This window comes from Poecilia reticulata, chromosome 9, assembly GCF_904066995.2.
Source record: "Poecilia reticulata chromosome 9, P_reticulata-male-v2, whole genome shotgun sequence".
NCBI lineage: Eukaryota > Metazoa > Chordata > Actinopteri > Cyprinodontiformes > Poeciliidae > Poecilia > Poecilia reticulata.
Window position 1 is genome coordinate 2,632,413 of NC_088838.1, and position 19,493 is coordinate 2,651,905.

At 38.1% G+C, this 19,493-nt stretch overlaps 1 protein-coding gene across 1 annotated transcript in view; it reads right to left on the reverse strand.

Annotated features, from left to right (window-relative positions):
- The window catches only part of cacna1ba (calcium channel, voltage-dependent, N type, alpha 1B subunit, a), a 74,705-nt gene that overhangs the window by 30,212 nt on the left and 25,000 nt on the right, over positions 1-19,493 (reverse strand). Inside the window, exons 8-26 of the mRNA XM_017306577.2 lie at positions 16,244-16,359; positions 16,044-16,133; positions 15,655-15,738; positions 14,616-14,822; positions 13,518-13,630; positions 13,287-13,399; positions 13,075-13,206; positions 12,343-12,415; positions 12,130-12,247; positions 11,932-11,999; positions 10,470-10,576; positions 8,917-8,952; positions 7,434-8,189; positions 6,678-6,841; positions 6,381-6,501; positions 5,521-5,650; positions 4,842-4,901; positions 3,746-3,852; positions 1,427-1,438 (exon numbers count right to left, since the gene is read on the reverse strand). Coding sequence (XP_017162066.2) covers positions 1,427-1,438; positions 3,746-3,852; positions 4,842-4,901; positions 5,521-5,650; positions 6,381-6,501; positions 6,678-6,841; positions 7,434-8,189; positions 8,917-8,952; positions 10,470-10,576; positions 11,932-11,999; positions 12,130-12,247; positions 12,343-12,415; positions 13,075-13,206; positions 13,287-13,399; positions 13,518-13,630; positions 14,616-14,822; positions 15,655-15,738; positions 16,044-16,133; positions 16,244-16,359 — 2,607 coding nt within the window. The remainder of the gene's footprint in view (positions 1-1,426; positions 1,439-3,745; positions 3,853-4,841; positions 4,902-5,520; positions 5,651-6,380; positions 6,502-6,677; positions 6,842-7,433; positions 8,190-8,916; positions 8,953-10,469; positions 10,577-11,931; positions 12,000-12,129; positions 12,248-12,342; positions 12,416-13,074; positions 13,207-13,286; positions 13,400-13,517; positions 13,631-14,615; positions 14,823-15,654; positions 15,739-16,043; positions 16,134-16,243; positions 16,360-19,493) is intronic.

A 19,493-nucleotide genomic window follows, 5' to 3' on the forward strand; every position in this document is an offset into this window, starting at 1 on the left:
AGTTGTTAATCCACTTGACACACTGTGAAAAGGTCAGAGACAGCTCTTCAGCCTGTTGCATGCACTAAAAAGCAGAAGTGTGTGTGCTGCACCGTTTGCTGCAGCAGGCAAGAGACTCACACTTTTTCATTTACATCTTTGCAGTTTTTAGAGGAGAAGAACTGCATGGCATTTCCTGACAACATGCATTGTCAAGGAATGGCGGCCCTCAGACAAACGGTAATTGCCGGCATGGAGGTGACCAGAAAGCAAGAGGCTGTATGATTTAATGTTGGCTTCTCTTTATGCTATGTTTTATGTAGGCTTTTAAATTACTCAGCTGGAAATTTTATCTCAGGTTCATGTGCTTTTATGTCTTGTGAAAATATATTTCCCTTCTTAGAGATTCCTTCTGCTTTTGCCTTTTTGCCATTTCCAGATTTTTCAGATCATAAAACAATAATAACCTAAGTAAACACAAAATCCATTTTTTAAAATAAGGGCTTTACTACTTAAAAGGAAAAGTAGTTGTTGTATGTTTTTTAGTACATGCAACAAATCCACTTGACACACTGTGAAAAAGTAATTGCCCCTGAACCTAACAAGAACTGCCATCATGCACAAGAAAACAATTACAAAGTGCTACAAAATATCTGTGAGAATGTAAAAGTCTATTCACATTATTATGAAAAACACTGAAAATGAACTTATGTTTTCATTCAAGTGGAGCTGCAGTGAAGGGACATGCTGATGAAAATGACTCTTTCAAGAGCTGCTGCAACATGTGACCAACAAGCAGGTGATGTGTCCTTCTGTAGCACCTGGTGCAGTATGGGAAAATGACTTTTCACCAAGCAATATGGCAGCTGAGTACAAGAAGATATTTGATGGAGAATGTGATAAGAGTACATCCCCGGCAACACAGCACTGCAAAACATCCCTGCAAATATTCACAAGTAATTTCACTTCATATGCAACGTCTTACCAAACAGAAATAAGTCAAATGTGGATTAGGAAACAGTTCTATGTTAAACTGTGCTGTTTATTTGCCACAATCATTAGCACCACCAAATAATTATTATTTAGAAAGTTTACCAATAAACCCTTTCTTGACACGACCTTCAGGGCAATGGCTGAAGGAAGATTAGTGTTTTCAGGAACAAAACTGAGAAATGTATAAAATCTATTCCGTCCTTTTTTCAGATAGGGAATAATTTTTAGCAAGAATTTTAGCTAACAGACATATGCAAAACCCTCATTTTTAGAACTTATTGAAAATATGTTCAATATCTATAGAGGATGATATCTTCCTTCAAAATTACTGTTTTTGTTTATGTAAGACGCAGCATATCAGGAAACTTCTTGCTTTTGCAGTGTTGGTCATGAATGCTTCCTTCTCACATACATAATGACAAACAGGCAGAGAGAGAAGTAGAGGAGACATTACCCCATGAAGCTCCTTCAAAGAGATCCCGTGACAGAAACAGGAAAAAGGTGCATGTCAAAACTGTTACACACACTGACACACACATCTGTCAGTTCCAATCACAATCAAGTCAGATAAAAAGAAATCTTTTCCTTTTTATTTACTACGAACCTATATATGTTTAGCAGAAGTTCATACAATATTTAGTACATAAAAGTTGAGCTCAAATGGTTTCATGTTGAGCAATACATCTCTGAAATCATGAGGCGGTAAAATCCTGTATATTCCATGCCAGAGATCACAACAATGCAGTGGATCCAACTTAAAACCATAAGCCTAATGGAAGCCTGGCAAAGCAAGCGGAATTCAATCTAGAATGAGTCCAGATTTAACATTAAAAGCTATTTCTGTAGAAGCAGTTTTTCTTAATTTGTTGTTATTCAGCAAGAAGGTATGAGGCAGTACATGATGTAGAGATATCATTCATACTCCCATCCATCCATCCATCCATCCATTTTCTTGCACCCTTGTCCCTCAGTGGGGTCAGGAGGGTTGCTGGTGCCCATCTCCAGCTAACGTTCCGGGCGAGAGGAGGGGTCACCCTGGACAGGTCGCCAGTCTGTCGCAGGGCAACACAGAGACACACAGGACACACAACCATGCACACACACACACTCACCCCTAGGGACAATTTAGAGAGGCCAATTAACCTGACAGACATGTTTTTGGACTGTGGGAGGAAACCGGAGTACCCGGAGAAAACCCACCATGCACAGGGAGAACATGCAAACTCCATGCAGGCCGGGAATCGAACCCAGAACCTTCTTGCTGCAAGGCAACAGCTCTACAAACTGCACCACTGTGCAGCCCCATTCATACTCCCATTTGATTTAAAATTATTTACTTAAACATCTGTCCTGGCTGATTCAGATAAAAGTACAAATAGGTACATCACCAAAGAATAAAAGCTGTTCTTTCAGATCTCAGTTACAGTTAAATGTCAAAGAATGGCTTTCAAAGTGAGCAACCAGAGATAAATCACAGATATTTACAATTACTTGCATCGTTATTAATTTACATGGATGAGATTCAACTGAAATGCATTTTGATGGAAATCAGCTTGAATATGTAGGTTATCATAACCTAATGAACTTCATTTAAAAAGGGACAATGTATAACTCAAACATGTGATGCTCTGTACCAGATCATAGCAAAATCTAATGAATACACAATACAACAATACAGTTTTCAATCACAACACACAGACACATACAAGCCCATTGACTAGCACACACACAGTCATGCAGTTAATGTTCACATACCTGAGCAGTTTTTAACAATATTTTCAAATTAGATTTAAAAACTCTCAGAGAGCTCCAGCTCCTCATGTCAGTTAGAGATATAAAGGAATGAATGAATGACAGGACTTCTCAGTGGTCAGTGCCACCAAAAAGGTTCATCTGTGAAACCTACAGCAGGAAGATGCTTTTGTGCATCATGACCAAACAAAATACTATTCTAAAAATACTAAACTATTCTTGTTCTTCTTGATGGAAGAACAAGAATAGTTGGGTACTGTATAGCAGTTAGACCATAAAACCTAACTGTTTATAACACAGCAGCAGTGTCTCATAAAAAAAACTTTTTTAAACACCATACTCCATACTGCTTATGAAGAGTCACTTCAGCTCAGTGAGTTGCTCTTCGACGTGTGTGAGGACAGATTCCACTGATGTCAGTGTCGGGTGTAACAAGGTCATAGTTCTCACCTAACAGTGTTTTCTCTGCCTTGTTCTTAGATTTTCAAGATGCTCTCCTTTGACACTAATAAATAATTTTTGTGCCAGCAGCAGCTCATGGTGATCATACCAGATACTCTATAGTAATCTACAAACTAGAAGATCACTCATCACTAGCACTTTGTCTGCGCTTGTGCAACATATTCTAGACAACCCTTCACCACATGCAACTCAGATATGCAGTCATATCTGAGTTCTTATAATACAGTGCTTCTGCTGTATTTCAATTCATTTCAATTCAATAACAAAGGACCTTGAGTGTTTGTGTTTACTGAAAATCTCCAGAGAACTCTTACAGCTATCAAAGTTATCAAAGAGATTGAGAAACCCAGTGCATTTTCAAAAACAAAACAAAACAAAACAAAAAAAAACAGTAGTCAAGTTACCATGAAGGCAATATTGGATTTTTGGTGTGAAATCACACTAAGTGATAGTGTGATTTCACACCTCTGAAATTCTGAATAATGTACTGGTTTTATGTTGTAGTGTACATGTTCATTTTCTTATTTTACAGCGAATAGGTAGAAGCTGCTGAACTTACGAAAATGCAAATGCCACCAGAGCCCCACTGACCACTATGAAGTCCAGAATGTTCCACAGGTCTCTGAAGTAAGATCCAGGATGGAGAAGCAGTCCAAGATCCACCATCTAAATAGTCAACAAAAATGGTGTTTAATCAGTTTGGTTCTAATAAATTCAGATGGTTTCATATGACTGTATTACTTTTTTCAACTTTTTAGAAATCTGTGCTTATTCTATAGTTCAATTCAATTCAAAAATACTTTATCATTCCAAAGTGAAATTAAAAAGTGATGTAAGTCATATGGCCAAAGTATCTTTAGAGTAGCAGTGGGTGGTGATGCTGTGAGCAAGAAGGATCTCTGGTAGCAGTCTGTCTGGCAACAAATCTAAAGGGGCTTCTGACTGAAGACTGGTACCCATTACTGCCATATTATGATAACAGCTCAGTATCCAGGCAGCAGAGACAATATTCCATATTAGCATGTCCTGGATAACCAGTCAGTTGTCGGTAAGCACTGCGAATCCACCTCATTTGCTTTTGCAACTCTATTAAATTTATTATTGTGTGTAAAAGTTGAGGTGTTATCTGAGCTTTTGATATGCTAATCACTTGTTTCCAGTTGTCACAATAATGTATAACAACTGTCTGAAAGTAAAAAAGTAACAACCAAAATCCTTACAGTTTCACAGCATCCAAAACCAAAGGCACCAACCATCCAAATAATGAAACTATCAACTACCAATAAACAAACCAAGAATAAAGGTCTACAAAAAGAGCAAACCAGAACCAACATAAGAGTCCCACTCCAACATGCTGCCACCACGAGATGTGCATTTTATGTTGTGATTATTGATTCTGATTAGGAGTATCCTGACAAAACGGTATCAGAATAAAGAGAGTTGGATAAAAATGCCTATTGAGAAAACACTTTGAAAATTATGAATCATGTTATTTCCACTTTACAGTCCTGTAATATTTTGCATTGGTCTAACACATAAAATCCATATCAAATATACCATAATGTACAACAAAAGAGTTATGCATCCTCTTGCAAAGCACTATTGTGTCTTTGAAAACCGAGTAGAAAATGAGGAAGTCAGTGGTGGCGTCTTACTTTGATCACCATTTCGAAAGTGAAAACCCCAGTAAAGGCATAGTCCAGATATTTGAGCACCTAAAAAAGACAAACCATGTTGCATAAGTGTTAACACAGATGTGACACAATTATAGTTAATACAGTGTGAATTAAAATACTAATTGTAGAACTGCTGGATCTGGAATTAGTGTACAGTATCTCAGCCCCACTGTCCTTAAAGGACACTGTTCCTCCTCTTATCCTTAGGTCAGGAGTGATTTCACCTTTACACGACCTTTTCATCTTCCATATTAGCCTTGCTGTTTCCTGCTTATTAGTTTCCACCATACACAATAGAAGATCTTAAATGGTGATACTGACTGAGTAAACTGTTGTTTTGACACAGTTACTACCTGCAGCAGAGACTCAGTGGAATGAGCATCATGAATTTCTGCTTCCTTCTGAAAGTCAATCACTTTTTAGGTTTTTATTGAAGTCAGCTACTTTCTCTCCTCTCTACTGATGATGTGACCTGAGACAATGTTTGTGTCTCAGAAGAAACGAGATACAAGTCGCTCTTCTCCACCCCTTTGTCCTAAGAGGTGAGATCAGAAGTTGCTAAAAAGAGTTATTCATTTTTTATCTCACTCATTTCAGTCACAAATGACAAAACAAAACAAAACCAACTCAAAGGAGCAACTGATTAGGTCTGTCTTACATTGTTGCGAGGGGCATTTGTCCAGACTGGATCCTCAGCTGCCAGAGCAATGCTGCTCATTGCGATAACAACCAGGATGGACATCTCAAAATACCGCAGGGTCACAATGTAGTGACATAACCGCCTCACCCTAAAGGGAGCGAGACAGAGAGACACAGTAAACAGCTGCAGCAACTGCTTCAAATTCGGTTTAAATGACTGTCATTCAACCAGGTTTGGTTCTGACAGGAAATGACATATCTCTTCAAAGACAATGAAACAATGTAAAAAAAGAGGGTGAATTGTGAACAGTTTGAGTAGATAATGTTGTGTTTCCTTAATTTGTAATTGCGCTTAGTAAATGTTTTTGAGTATGTTGTGTTTGTGATCTGTTAAAATGGTTTGCATTCAAGAGTCACTGTATGAACTTCTTTCACTTTTACAATTTTTTTTTTTCAACATCTTAACTCATTGAGATACAAGGTTTTACTTCCCAGACTGACCTTTTTTAAGCAAACAGATTGAATATATTACTGAATAAATTCAATGGGTGTTGGTGAGAGATACCTGATAATAAATAAAGGGGAAAATTGCTAATATATGTGTATTAATAATGACAGCAGTTTTAATGTGCACACGTGTAAAATCATTTGCCGACAGTCATTGCTGAAATCATTCATGACAGCTGGATGGATTTGAGACTAGCTGCCTTCTTTCTTAGATTGTACCATTGACTTCTATGTTTAGCCGTGTTTCTCTCTGACAAAGTCACTAATGGAGGGAGGGGGGAGAGCAGGAAGAATCCAAGGAAGGAAGGAGAGAAGGAACAGAGGAAGTGAAGAAGGAAGGAGTGATGAATGGAGCAGACTGAGGTGACTCACGGGTTGGTCTGTCCAAAGATAAACATTGAGCTGTAAGGTAAGATGGGTCTTGGTCCAGAGTGACATTGATCCTTCAGGTTCTTCTCATTCATAGGCATTGATTCATTGTCAGTACTATTCACTGTGAAGACGAAGAATAATGATTAACACATGGCAGTTAGTTTAACATGAGCCAACATTTTACAAGACAACATAAAATCTCCAAACAACCACTGTGGAATAACTAGGAGACTTTGGAGAAATAAATCAATAAACTCAGGAAATAAATGTGCATTCTGAAGCCATTAGAGTACTAACTTTGTATCATAGTGATCTCTCCAGGTGTGGTGATAGTCACAGGGGGAATGCGGATGGAAGTCTGCCCTGTTCTTCTGACATTCTTCTGGTTGTCTGAGTCCTCTGGCTGGCCAGACGTTTCCAGAGAGCCTGGCTGCTGGGAAATGTCATCTGAGTCACCAAACCTGTTCCAAGAGAATCGTGTTTATCTTCCAGTGTTTTCATAACTCTGGTCACCTGAAACTTGACTCAGTAAGAGTTGATCCCTAAAAGAAAGAGCATTATCAACTCACCACTACAGCAATTAGTGACATAAACAAGTTGTGGGTAAAAATAATGCATTTAGGCACTAAATCGCTGTGATGGTTTGGTGAAGTTGATTTTCTTATGTTCAGAGCTCCTCGTTCACCCAGAACGAGGAGGGAAGGAGATTCATGTAATTTGATGCCATGGGGAGTTACAGCAGTTCTGATGGCAAACATGGATCTGATCCTGTACTGACAAGGTGGTTGGTGAGTTTGTGTTTCAGATCAAGCTGTGAGAGCCACATTAACAGTTTTAACACCGTCAGTGTTGATACTTTTGATGACCTCTGTTAAGGTTTTTAACAAACTATACAGTTCCCTTCTTTCTGGGGTTCAGGGATGTTAAATGAATTTGAATTTGAATTTTGTGTTGATCTCCTGCTGCTGACAGTAAACTAAATCAAGCTAAACTAAATCTATGGCATGAAATAGCAGACAGAACTGAAGGCTGCCTGTTGATGAATAGTTGTACCTGTTAGTATTTGGCTCTTCTCTCTCATTTGACTCCTCTCCTTCAGCCCTGGACTGACTCCTCGACCCGTGTGTGTGATGCCTTCTCCTCTTGCCCTCCCTGTCCCCATCCTTGTTAGATGATCGGCCATCTTTACGGTGAACCCTGTGCTCGCCTCGACCCCCACCATTCACTGTCCCATTCCCCCCTCTGGACTGTCGATGTGAATGATGATGCCGATGCTCTCTCTCTCTTGTGGCCCCCCCACCTGCGCTCTCATCCATTGAACTGTGATGCTTTCTGCTCCTGTCTTTGCTGCAGGACCTCCCGCTCTTCCCCTCTTGTCTACAGCTGTAGTCATGGTTTTTGGAGTGGCTGTGATGGACGTGTTGCCTTCCGTCTTTCCCACTGTCACCACCGCTGTCATTAGGCTCTTCTTTCACCTTAGCCGGCCCTCTGACTCTGTGGCGGTGATGACGGTGATGAGAATGAGGCGGAGCAGACGGTGGATCAGCGGCAGTCTCTGCTTCCTCTGGCGTGCCCGGCTTGTGACGGTGATGTTGATGGCCTCTCACCAGCAGCCCATCGGAATGCCCAACAACCAGGGGCCGGTCAAGGTGGGTCTTCATGTCAGGCCGCATCTGAAGGCCAGAGGGGAGGTGGACACACTCCTCGGGATCATATAAGACCTCGCAGCTCGCCTGATTGTGCCTCCTCAGCTGGCTGGCTTTCTGCTCCCAGACAGACATCGTCTTGACTGACCTCTGCTGCTCATTGCTAAGTAAAGAGGAAACCAAAGATCAAAAAATAAAATAAAATAAAAAAAACATGAGCACTGAAACACTGATATTACTGTACATAGTACAGTAATATAATTTCAATTCTGTTCTTGTTTTTTTGTAGACAAAGGATTTACAGGATTTACAATAAAACACAGACTTCCATTATGAGTCTTTATGGTATATAAACTCAAAAGTACAACATTTTGTAATCCCATGATGACACAAATTGTATTTTAATGCTGAATGATTGATAATATGTGCAATGGGGCTTTGAGCACAGTGGAAAACTGGTACCAGAGATCCCAGTCTGCTGTGGAGAGAGCTGCTCGTGGTCATGGCTGAAGTTCAAGCATGGTTCCATTACCATGCTTTGATACAAAACCATTTGAAATGTATTTTCAGATTACAATAAACCGAGGAAGCTGTATGCATGCACCTTTTGTAGTTAGTTCCAGTTTCCCCTGATGTTACATATATAATTCCAGGTTAATATGCCAGTAATAGAGCAAATGTCAAGCTGTTCACAACACAGTCTATGATGGCAACTGAAAAAGGTCAAAATCCAGGAAGTTTCAAATGGAAAACAAGATGAACAGAAAAGCCTGAAATGTGTTATGAATAAAAGGTAGTTCTGATTTAATCACATGGTCTGTGACAACATGGATATGTATGTTTTGGCCAACATCACTGGCCATCTTGTGTGGAGACAGCTGGGTTTTTACCTCAGGTAGTGATGGACTGGGGTGCAGACATAACTCCTACAGCACAAAAACACATAAAAAGGAAGCGATACTGAAATACAGAGGGGAGAGGGAGACTTGAAAGGGAAAACAGAGATTATAAATAAAAGCACAAAAGAAGACAGGGAGGGTTTCCATTTCTGAAAACTAAAAATAGGATGAGCAGCATATAGCAAAAAAAAACAAACAAAACATTAAAACAGAAAAGATGCTTTTTTTCTTGCTCCTGCTTTAACATTCATTAATGTTCTTCTGCAGATGCTTGAATATGTTGTAGGCTTCAAGGGAATTACGTTAGTCTGGTTTAAATAGTATGAAATAGTGAACAGCTAGTTCATGGTAATAATAAAGCTTCTTTATGTTAGTTATGGAGTACCTCAGGGTTTGGACCTTTTCATCTTACATATCTGTTAACTTAAAATAAATTTCTGCTGTTAAGGTGATGGCCTTTGTTGTTTTGTTTTTTTCTTTTTTACTTTTTGATTGTGACAAGATAGAAGCAGCCATATTTACACCAGAGTATCAAAGAATTGTGTGTGATTTTATACTTCGATCATGTTCAAAATAAACTGAAACTGTTGACTTTAACATTAAATACACCATCCTCAACAGGTGAGGGCGCACTTTTTCCATCTATAATCAGACATTTAAGTGACTTGAAACCATTCCTCCCTCCCTGGCACCTCCAAACCCTATAGGGGGGTCTGGGGGGGGCAGTCGCCCCCCCAGACCCCCCTATAGCTCCGCCTTGGTGTGACTGTTTCTGATTAAAATGTGTAAGATAAGCCTGAGACTTCCAACCTAAGTTTAAGAACTGAAGAAGCTTTTTGGAAGAACAATGAAATGTCTTCAAGATAACAAGAGAGGTCCAGTCGCCTTCGTTTGTAACTTTGAAAACAATAAGCTGTCAGCAGAGGTTGTCTGGACATCTGACCAGGGAGCTTCCTTTCAGTATTTTCTGGATCCGCTCATCTAAAACACCATCATGTTGAGTAGTTTCAAGTAGAAACTTCATAAACCAATGACTAGAGATTTTGGATCAAATCCAAATGATATTTTTATCAAAAGCACATCAACATTCAAAGTAAATATGATAAATACAAAAGTTGAGTTTTGTATTTCAATGATCTGGCACTGGAATATTCAGCAGTAGGTTGGTGATACTTCACAGTCAGAATAGTTGATAGGCCAGGAGATTGTTGCTTCAACCCAGCAAGATAGGTATTTAGCATGGTGTCTAAAACATATATTTTTCTTCAACCTGGAGGAAAATTTTGAGAGATGTCTTTTTTTTTTCCTTTTTTTTACTAAACAAACACAAAATATTCCTCTGTAAATGCTGTTCAGAGTTTTTGGGTAAATATTACTGTAAGACCTTGAAATCCTGTCAAACCCTTTAGTAAACCTGTCTTTAGGCTGAAGCAACAGATTAGCAGAGTCCCTCAGGGCAACAAGACTTCCTTTCCTTTCCGCTGAATTTAGAAATAAAAGAAGAAACTTAAAGCATTAAAAAAAATAAGGAAAGGCTCACTTACGTTGTGATTGAAATGTTAGCAGCCAACATAGGGCTGACTTCCTGAACCTCTTTAGCCTTCTGAAGAGCCAACTTTTTGCTGATTGCCTCCTCCTGTTCCTCCTCATCCTGAATAGTAGGTCAAATGTAAGTAAATGGAACAGAATAGAAGAGATTACTAGTCTATCTGTGAAAATGTTGCCATACACATGTAAAGTATTCATATGGAGTGGACTGATTCACTTTTTCCACTTTCAACACTGATGCACATATCTGAGATTTGGTGTCAGTCGATACCAATATGATAAAGAAAATCTGTACTGAATTGATTTTAAACACAAATATAAATGTACTGAATTGCAAATTTGCTTGATACCTCTGCACCAGTACAGCACACCTAAATACACCAATAACTTCACAAGATTCATCAAAAAAGCAAAAACAACACAACTTTAATCTGTTCATTCAGCGTGATTAGGAGTGTAACAGTCAATTAATGGAAAAGAGTTGTTTCATAAATAATAAAGAAACTGACAAAAACAACAACAAACATTCTATCAAATGTTTCAGAAAGTGCAATTAGGAATTCTAAATATAATATCAAAAAATAAGTTAGGGAAAAAATATAACATGATAGACAATGTTTTCTTTCAGCTCAAAGAAAGTCTGATGTAAATAAGTGTTTTATTTACAGATACAGTTACAGATAGGCTACGAGGTGAAGTTATTCTGAAGCGCATCGCCTCATCACCATCATGTGGAACTCAGTACGGCTGCAGCAGCACAGCTCCAGGCCGGGCAGAATACAGTTCTGCATCCCGATGGTTTGCTATGTATCATTCTAAAACAATAAGTAACATTTTATAGAAATTGGATAAGAAATATGGGAACTACAACCATTTTTTTGTGACAGATTCCTGTTCATCTTGCATTAGAACAGTATAGTTTTGTGGACATCACTCAATGCATAATAATGGCATCTACCAGGTTTATGTCACTAGCTGTAGCAGCTGATAGGCGACGTCCAATCCAGTACATCGATGGTCGTTCTACACTCCAACTGTCCTCTCTTGAATCAAGTGCTCAAGTTTTTTAGCACTTGTAAATCAATTAGACGATTGAAGTTTTAACTTCTTTATATTTCTTAGTATGTTCAATAGCTGCTAAAAGGTTTTAATATTTAAAAGGTACTATTAATGTGAAAAGCATAATCAGGATGTATATCCTAATTTATTGAATAATACTGTATGGCATTCATATTTAAGTTTTGGCTGTATTCTTGGCACAAAACATAACTGTGGGTGCATCAGCCCCCTCCTCTTCCCCACAGCGGTTTCACTGTGCCACATATACAATCTGTTTGTTGGCCAGATTGGAAAAGTGCAATGCTCACTTTGTGCATCAGGTTTATGTAGCAAAAGGTACAGAAATCCACAGATGCAATCTGGGATCATTCCTCAACATCTAATGATGAAACTGAATACCTTTGTAAGCTCCTGGGCATTTGCAAGGTTATCAACAGCGATGGCCAAGAACACGTTGAGCAGCGTGTCTGGTTAATATGGCTCAGGGAAAAGAATGTCAAAGAACAGGAAAAAAATCAGTACTACATATTTCTGTAAAATCCAACTGCATGAAACTAGGAGTTAAATGAGTAGAATTGGGTCATCAAAGTAGGATACAGTTTCCAAAAAGAGTGAGAATAATGAAATAAATGGAGGAGAACATTCCTCCATGCACACCACCCTGAGATTCTATCCCATGGTACATGACAGCATTCCAGTCCTCCCCCGTTAGAATCTGGAAGACAGACAAAACCTGCTTGTAGAGTCCATCTCAAAGAGAAGATTTAAAATGTAAATAAACAAATAAAAAATGGAGGACTTGGTATTTACCTGAAACACAGTGAGAATAGCAGCTGGGAATGTGTCAAAGTTGGTTGTTGGAGTTTCATCCTCAAAGTTAAACCTGGAGAGAGGAGAAAAGATTCTGAATCCCTCCCCCCCAGCTTTTCTTCAGATGAAAGATGATCTCTCTCTGGGTTCAGTTTCTTCACTGTTCCAGAAAACTCTGCTGATGTCAGCTGAGGTCTGAAACCCAGTTCTTTAGAAAGCAAAGTGTCTTTGACAATAAACAATAAACTAGTGAGATGGCAAAAATTTCCGTTTTAATTCAGTTGCATAATAATTCTGCACACTAATCATGCACACATAGATATTGTTCCAAGAAAGCCATTGTTATTTATTTTTTCTTAAATATTCAAGTTTGAAAGGTTAACATTTTGTATTGACCAAGAGAGCTGTAGTTGTTCAACAATAAAATTTAACCTCAAAACTACAAATTGCATTAAAATTGAGCACTCAGTGTACATGTTGTTATTTTTGGAATTTGGTTGTTAAGATACAGCTAACCATGTTTTAACAATTGGTTCTTTAAGACACATTAAATGTCAAAAGCTGGGAGAAAATAGGATCCTTTTAAATGAAAGATTAAAAACATTAGCCCAGCGCCGTGTGAGTCATGGTGTGGTTTATCGAAAAGTCACATTCGATAGGAATTCATCTTTAAAGTAACCGATTACAACAAACACAACAAACTACATAGAAACATGTCCAAAAAAAACTCACTGTCCACCAAACAACTGCATTCCCAGCAGAGCAAAGACCACGATGAAGAGGAAGAGCAGGAACAACAGACTGATGATGGACTTCATAGAGTTGAGTAGGGATACCACCAGGTTTCTCAAAGAGTTCCAGTACCTACACACAGAACCACATGAATGCACAGCATTTATAAGATCTAATCAGTCTGAAACAGCCACACAGTCCCAGTGACTGACTTGGTAACTTTGAAGATCCGGAGTAATCGCAGCGCTCTCAGGACACTGATACCAAATGAAGCCCCAGGTTTGATGGCAGCCCAGACCACCTCAAAAATACTCCCAATAATGACCTGCAAACACAAGCAAATAAATGTCACAGGCATACACGTATATTGGGTAAAAATCACTGAGGTTACAAATCATATTCACATGCAGTGACAAAGTTCCCAGCAGTGCAGGATGCCTCACCCCAAAATCAAAACAGTTAAAAGAAGAGTGGAAGTAGCTCTGGGGTCCAAGACCGTACATTTTCATGGTCATCTCAGCCAGGAACAAGCCCAGAAACACAAACTCGGCCAGGTCTTTCCATGGAAATGAGCAAAAACACTAGTATTAAATCTTGTCTTCATGGGATTTAAATACTTGATCCAAGTGTAAATTTGCTTGGAGCTGATGTGACATGCTTATGTTCTCTGAACAATATTACACAGGGTTTGCTTCAGGATAGATGTGGTTCTTATATAAATGCATATATAGTTCTGTTTTATCCACTTATGTAGAAAAAACAAGAACAATTGTTGGTATCCCTGAATGATCATTGAGACTTTCTTAGACATGATGTGCTATTTGTTTCAGAATGAACCTTAATGAAAAACGTTCCACCATGTCTGACCGACTTATGGAGATGAACAAAAACATTCTGGAATTTGCGATGCAAGAACAAATAAAAGAAATGTAACAATCAAGAATTTACTGACTGATTTCAGTCTGACCTGCTGAGTCTGATTTTCTTTCAAGAGACAAACTCATACAAGTTGATCTATGTGACATTTTTTAATTCAACAAACTAATCAAAAACACTTTTGACCTTAGAAGAAAAATGTGCACTTGATCAGGATAATTGCTTGCTGAGAGACTGACAAAATTATCCACTTCTTTATGGATCAAATCAGTTCTTTTTAACATTTTTTAGTGAAAGCCAATTAGCTGATGCATAAAAACCTACTAATCACCATTTAGAGCCAATTAAGGGAAACTTTGACTACTTGGCAGCTAATTGGTTTATCACTATTGAGTACAAACGATGTTTATATTCTATGGTACATGGCACTGAAAACGTTTATCACAATATTTAAACCATTATACAAATATAACAGATCTGAAGATTTTCTAACAAGTTTTAATCATAGGAGTTTGATTTGTAGTTTGTTTTGAAGAGATTCTGGTGATGAGAAAAGTATCCTTTTAAAAACAACTTCACATAATGTGTGGTTAGTAGAGTCAATAGAATCTAATACCAGTCGTTCAAAAAGACTTAACTGACTCATCATGTTAACTGCTACTCACATAATGCATACGTAAGCCACTCTGGCTGGTCATAGTGTACTATAGCTACACACAGTGTGTTGAGGCCAACAAGACATAATACAGTCCAGTAAAACGTCTGGGATTTGACCAGGTGGCGGATGGTGAAGCGAATTCTCTTCTCCTTCCTCCTCAGGTAAGACGAGCTCTCGTTCTTGCTCTTCACACTCGCTCGTGCAAATGGTGACCCTGGGGGGGCAGTAGGAATGAAACACACAGAGATGCCAATAAAGTTCACAGGTCTCACGCCAACCTAGCTGAGTCTTATCAGAACTGTGATAGTTACTTTTCTGAATGACACACTAGTGTGCTTGAAGTTGATATTATCTAGACTAGTTCTGCAAAGAGGAAATTTCTACTAGTGCACCTTGATAACACCATTGTGTTGAACTTCTGTTGGGAGACCTAGCAATGCGGTTCATGGTCTCGTGATGTCATCGCCTTTCGCTCATCTCTGTTTTGTCTGAATGTTGCTATGTGCATACTTCCCTAATGTGCTCTTTCCTCTTTTGTATTTCATTACTTGTTAGAAATTGTGGAGTACTTACTTACTACTTAACTCAGAAAAGGAATTAGAACAAACTTAGAATCCAGAGACTCACTATTTAGACCAATTCTATACTTCTTAGATATTATTCTAGTTTATTAGTAATTTTCGAAATTGTGGAATACTCATTACTTCAGAGAAACTGTGGGGTACTCACTACTTGGACGAATATTGTCCAAATATTCTTCTAATATTTTAGATTACTTTTTGGTAAATCCTTGTACTAAGGATATTACTCCTCAACAAAGCTGTACAAGTTTGAGGTTCCACCCCAGAATCTAAAGAAAGTACTGAAAGCTACAAAATATGTCTCAGAAAAGAAAAGAAATCCTTCAAATATATATTTTCATCTTTAATGGAACTCATGTAAAAGTCCAGCAATATTCTAGGAGCATTCAATGTGACAGTAAAGTTTTATTTCTGTCTTTTATTCTGTATGGCATTCAGAAGGTATACTGTATATACTCTGCTCACCAACTGATGAAATGTCAGTGAAATGGTCCTCCCCTTCTTCTGCATTAATGAGGTCATTCTTACTCTTCTTCGTTCTTTTCAGCACTGCAAAAAAAATGGAACCAAGTAATTATTTTCTGCTATGACATTTGATGCGTCTCACATAAGAAGGCTTTTTGCAGGTCCTTTTTCTCCTCATAACATCCAATTAAAAAAGAAAAACTTTTTAATAACAGGTAGATCAGCTCACTGTATTGGTGCATTTATTTAATAACCATTACAATAAAATTATTTTACGACTAAAGGTGGAGGATCACAAGATCCTCCATTTTTAAATGAATGCTTTGGTTGGCTTTGTTGAATTGTGATTTGATGTGAGGCAGTCAGCCTGTGCTGACGGCAGCCCTCACCAGAGTTGGGGTTATGTTTCCTTTTGTACCACGCTCCATCCACAGACTTCTCCTCAGCGTTCTTGTCTTCCTCAGCCAGCATCACCTCTTCTGTAACACATTTACACTTCATGCGGTTTCCAATAAAATACTTTCCTGTATAGTAACTTTATTGTGTGTCTGTGGCTGACTCTGTATGTGTATATGTGTGAGTAACTAACCTGCTTTACAGATCCACTCCAAATAACCAGTCAGCTCTCTTTCAATCTGCTGCTGTCGACGAAGCTTCAGGAATTCTTGCCTCTTCTCCACACGCTCCCTTTCCTTTGCAAACTCTCTAGAAATCCCAGAAAACACACAAACAGACAAGAATGGTTATTAAAGTTGGAAGAAAAATAAAACCAACAGACTAACTATGGATGCTGGAGTTCTTCACGGTTGACAAGAAGGCAAGAAGTGGAGGCATTTAATGTCCTCCTACTGTTGGCAGCTGAACTGGTTGGGTTAGACAACAAGCTACACAACTCATGGAGATATTTTTCTCTTCATTCAGTTAGCACTGACCTGTGGGATTACTTGTTTAAACCTGACAGGACCATGTAGAAAGCACAGTAAGCTTCAGCCAAGTCTGAGAACAGTGGATCAATCTTGTGAAGAGCAAACCAAATGAGCATTAGCGGACTTGGATTGCTCTTGGATTTTTTTCCAGTTCAACTTGGGTGAATGGGAGAGGTGACAGGACTGGGTTTCAAAATTATTTTTTGTACGTTTCAATAAAGAGAAACAAATTATGATGTATACATATTTTTTACTTTAATCAGCATTGAACAAAGGATGTTAAATTATCAATAATTATTATCAATTACTATCAATAATTTGATTTTAACTGTATGTTTTAGTACTTCAATCAGTGGTCAAAATAGAACTGACTTATTATTTGGCTTGATTTTGTCAATAAACAAAGTTAAACAAAATTCATTAGTAGATTCAGTAGCTCAATGGTCCTTCACTGTACTGTCACTGCTCAGGACTAAATATACAACAATTATCCCCCCCAATGGTCAATATTGTTATAGTAGTGTGATGACATTTGAGAATATAAAATATTAGTATTCTTTTTGAGTTGTTTTGTTATATACAGACAATCCAGTGTAGGAGTTGTACTTGAGTTCTCCACAGAAGCACAGCTAGTGGTTCCTTTCACATTGCAGCATGTTTAGTTCCATGTCCATGGATATAAAGGTTTCTGTAGCTTTTAGGACTGGAGGCTACAGGGAGCTGGACTTGGACTTGAAGTGGATGGAAAACTAAATCATGAACTTTAAGCTTGACGAAAACTTTTGTGCTTTGTGCCATGGATTCATTTAGAAAGAGAACGTTAATGTTATTCTGAGTAGTCTGTACCTTGCTTACTGAAAGGGGAAATTAAATTAGACTTCTCTCTGATTGTGTTGCTAATGTTGTGAAACTGTGTCTATAAGAAGCTTGCTTGTACTCTTTGGTCTTCAAAATGCTGTTCTGGTTTTTGAATGACAAAATGCATTTTCCTGACCTTACTTGTCTCAGGTGTCAAATCTTAAATGGGATTTATTGTCATATCAGACCTCAGCTGATTTCTCTCTGTGCCAGTGATGCAATTAACTGTGGAACAAGGGCTGTACCTTAATGCTGTTGAAACAATTCCTACAGTGGAGGGAAGTTTTTCCAGTTTTGCTCACCTAACCTGAGAACCAGGCTCAGCCATTAGTGACTGAACCTGGTTCTGCTGGAGGTTTTTTTCTGTCAGTATTTCTGTGAGTATTTCCTTCCCACTGTGTCCACATGCTTACTGAGGAACAAGGGTTGGTTTTCTTGAATAGGTAACTTTTTGGGGGTTTTATAGCTAATTGAAATTGATTGCATTATATGTCAATATGGTTGGAATAAGACATCACACTACAATGATTGAATTTCACTACAGTGAACTGAACTGATTGAATTAAATTTTGACCCATTTGGATTCTATATAACCAACCGTCTTTGTCTTGAAACTATATAAATAAAGTGACCTGAACTGAACTTATAATAGAAGTTGTGTATTTTTATGTTCAATGAGGAGGGAGGGAACTGAAATATGAAGGAGATGACAGAGAAAGGAGGAAATGGAAAAAAGTTCAAGATGGAGAAGACAGACTGAGAGACGGAGCATGTAGAAGGAAAGAGAGAGAGGAAGCCAGTCCTCTCCAGTCCATCCCCACTCTCTGATTGGTGCGTCCAGGGGAAACCTCTATCCTGCATTGCAGTGGATTTCTGCCTCACTTTGTGTGTGTGTGTGTGTGTGTGTGTGTGTGTGTGTGGATGTGTGTGTGTGTGTGTGTGTTTGTCTTTGCTACATAGAGGGGACCAAAGCAAGACAGCACACTCACGGTGTGGGTACCAAATTTTTTGTGGGGACCAAAAACCTAGTCCCCACACCGTTTGCATTGAATTCAATGAAAAGAAGGTCAGGAGGATGCTCTGTCAAATTTTCAGACTAGTCCTCATAATTCACAAAAACCAACAGTTTGTGTATAAGTGTGTATAAGGTAGTCACTCAGTATCGGCCTCTATTGGTGGGTTGTGGTACTGCAGGAACACACACACACACACACAATACACACTAATCTTACTTTAGTGACATTGAAGGGACTCATAAAAATCTACTTCAGCGGATTATTTTAAATGACTTGAAATAATTTTATTTACTATTTGTTGATTTATAACCTTCACATTTGGAATCATTAGCGTGATTGCAGATTGGTTGTTAACTTCTTTAGTACTACATTGACATTTATGTAATTAATGTAGTAAATATTCTTAAAAATCTGTAAAAAAAAAAAAAAAAGTATTTTATGACATGGTAGCTTATTACTGGAACCGCCATAATCTTCATATACCAGCATAATTTTGTTTATAGGTTTATACATGCAGAACCTGTAGGATAAAAGTCTTGTCAAAAAAACATTGTCTCTTCAGACCATCATTAATTATTGATACAAAAAAACTTTGTCTTAAATTATATTAAATTATTCATTAAATGATTGCTTCTGAGTTGTAGTAACATCAGGAACTCATTCAGTTCTAAGGGAATGGAAAATGTACAGCTCTCCCATTTTTTCATTCATGTCGTCATTAAAATGTTTTGTTTTATTTTGTAATTTTGTGTAATTTTAGTTGAATATTTCTGCCCATGTTGTTTAAATGAAGTCAGTATTTTATTGCCACAACACTTTCCTTTGTAGTAGTGTCTAAAAACCAAGTCAAAGGAAATAAAACTTGAATAACTATACAAATGTACATTTTCAAGCAAACTATGCACTTATTGTTTTTGCCTGACTACAAATACATTGGGCTAATTTTAGATATTATTCAGAAAAATCACTAAGAGCAACTATCAACAGTATAATGGCAGATGACTTTAAAATAATAAATTTGTTATGGACCATCGATATG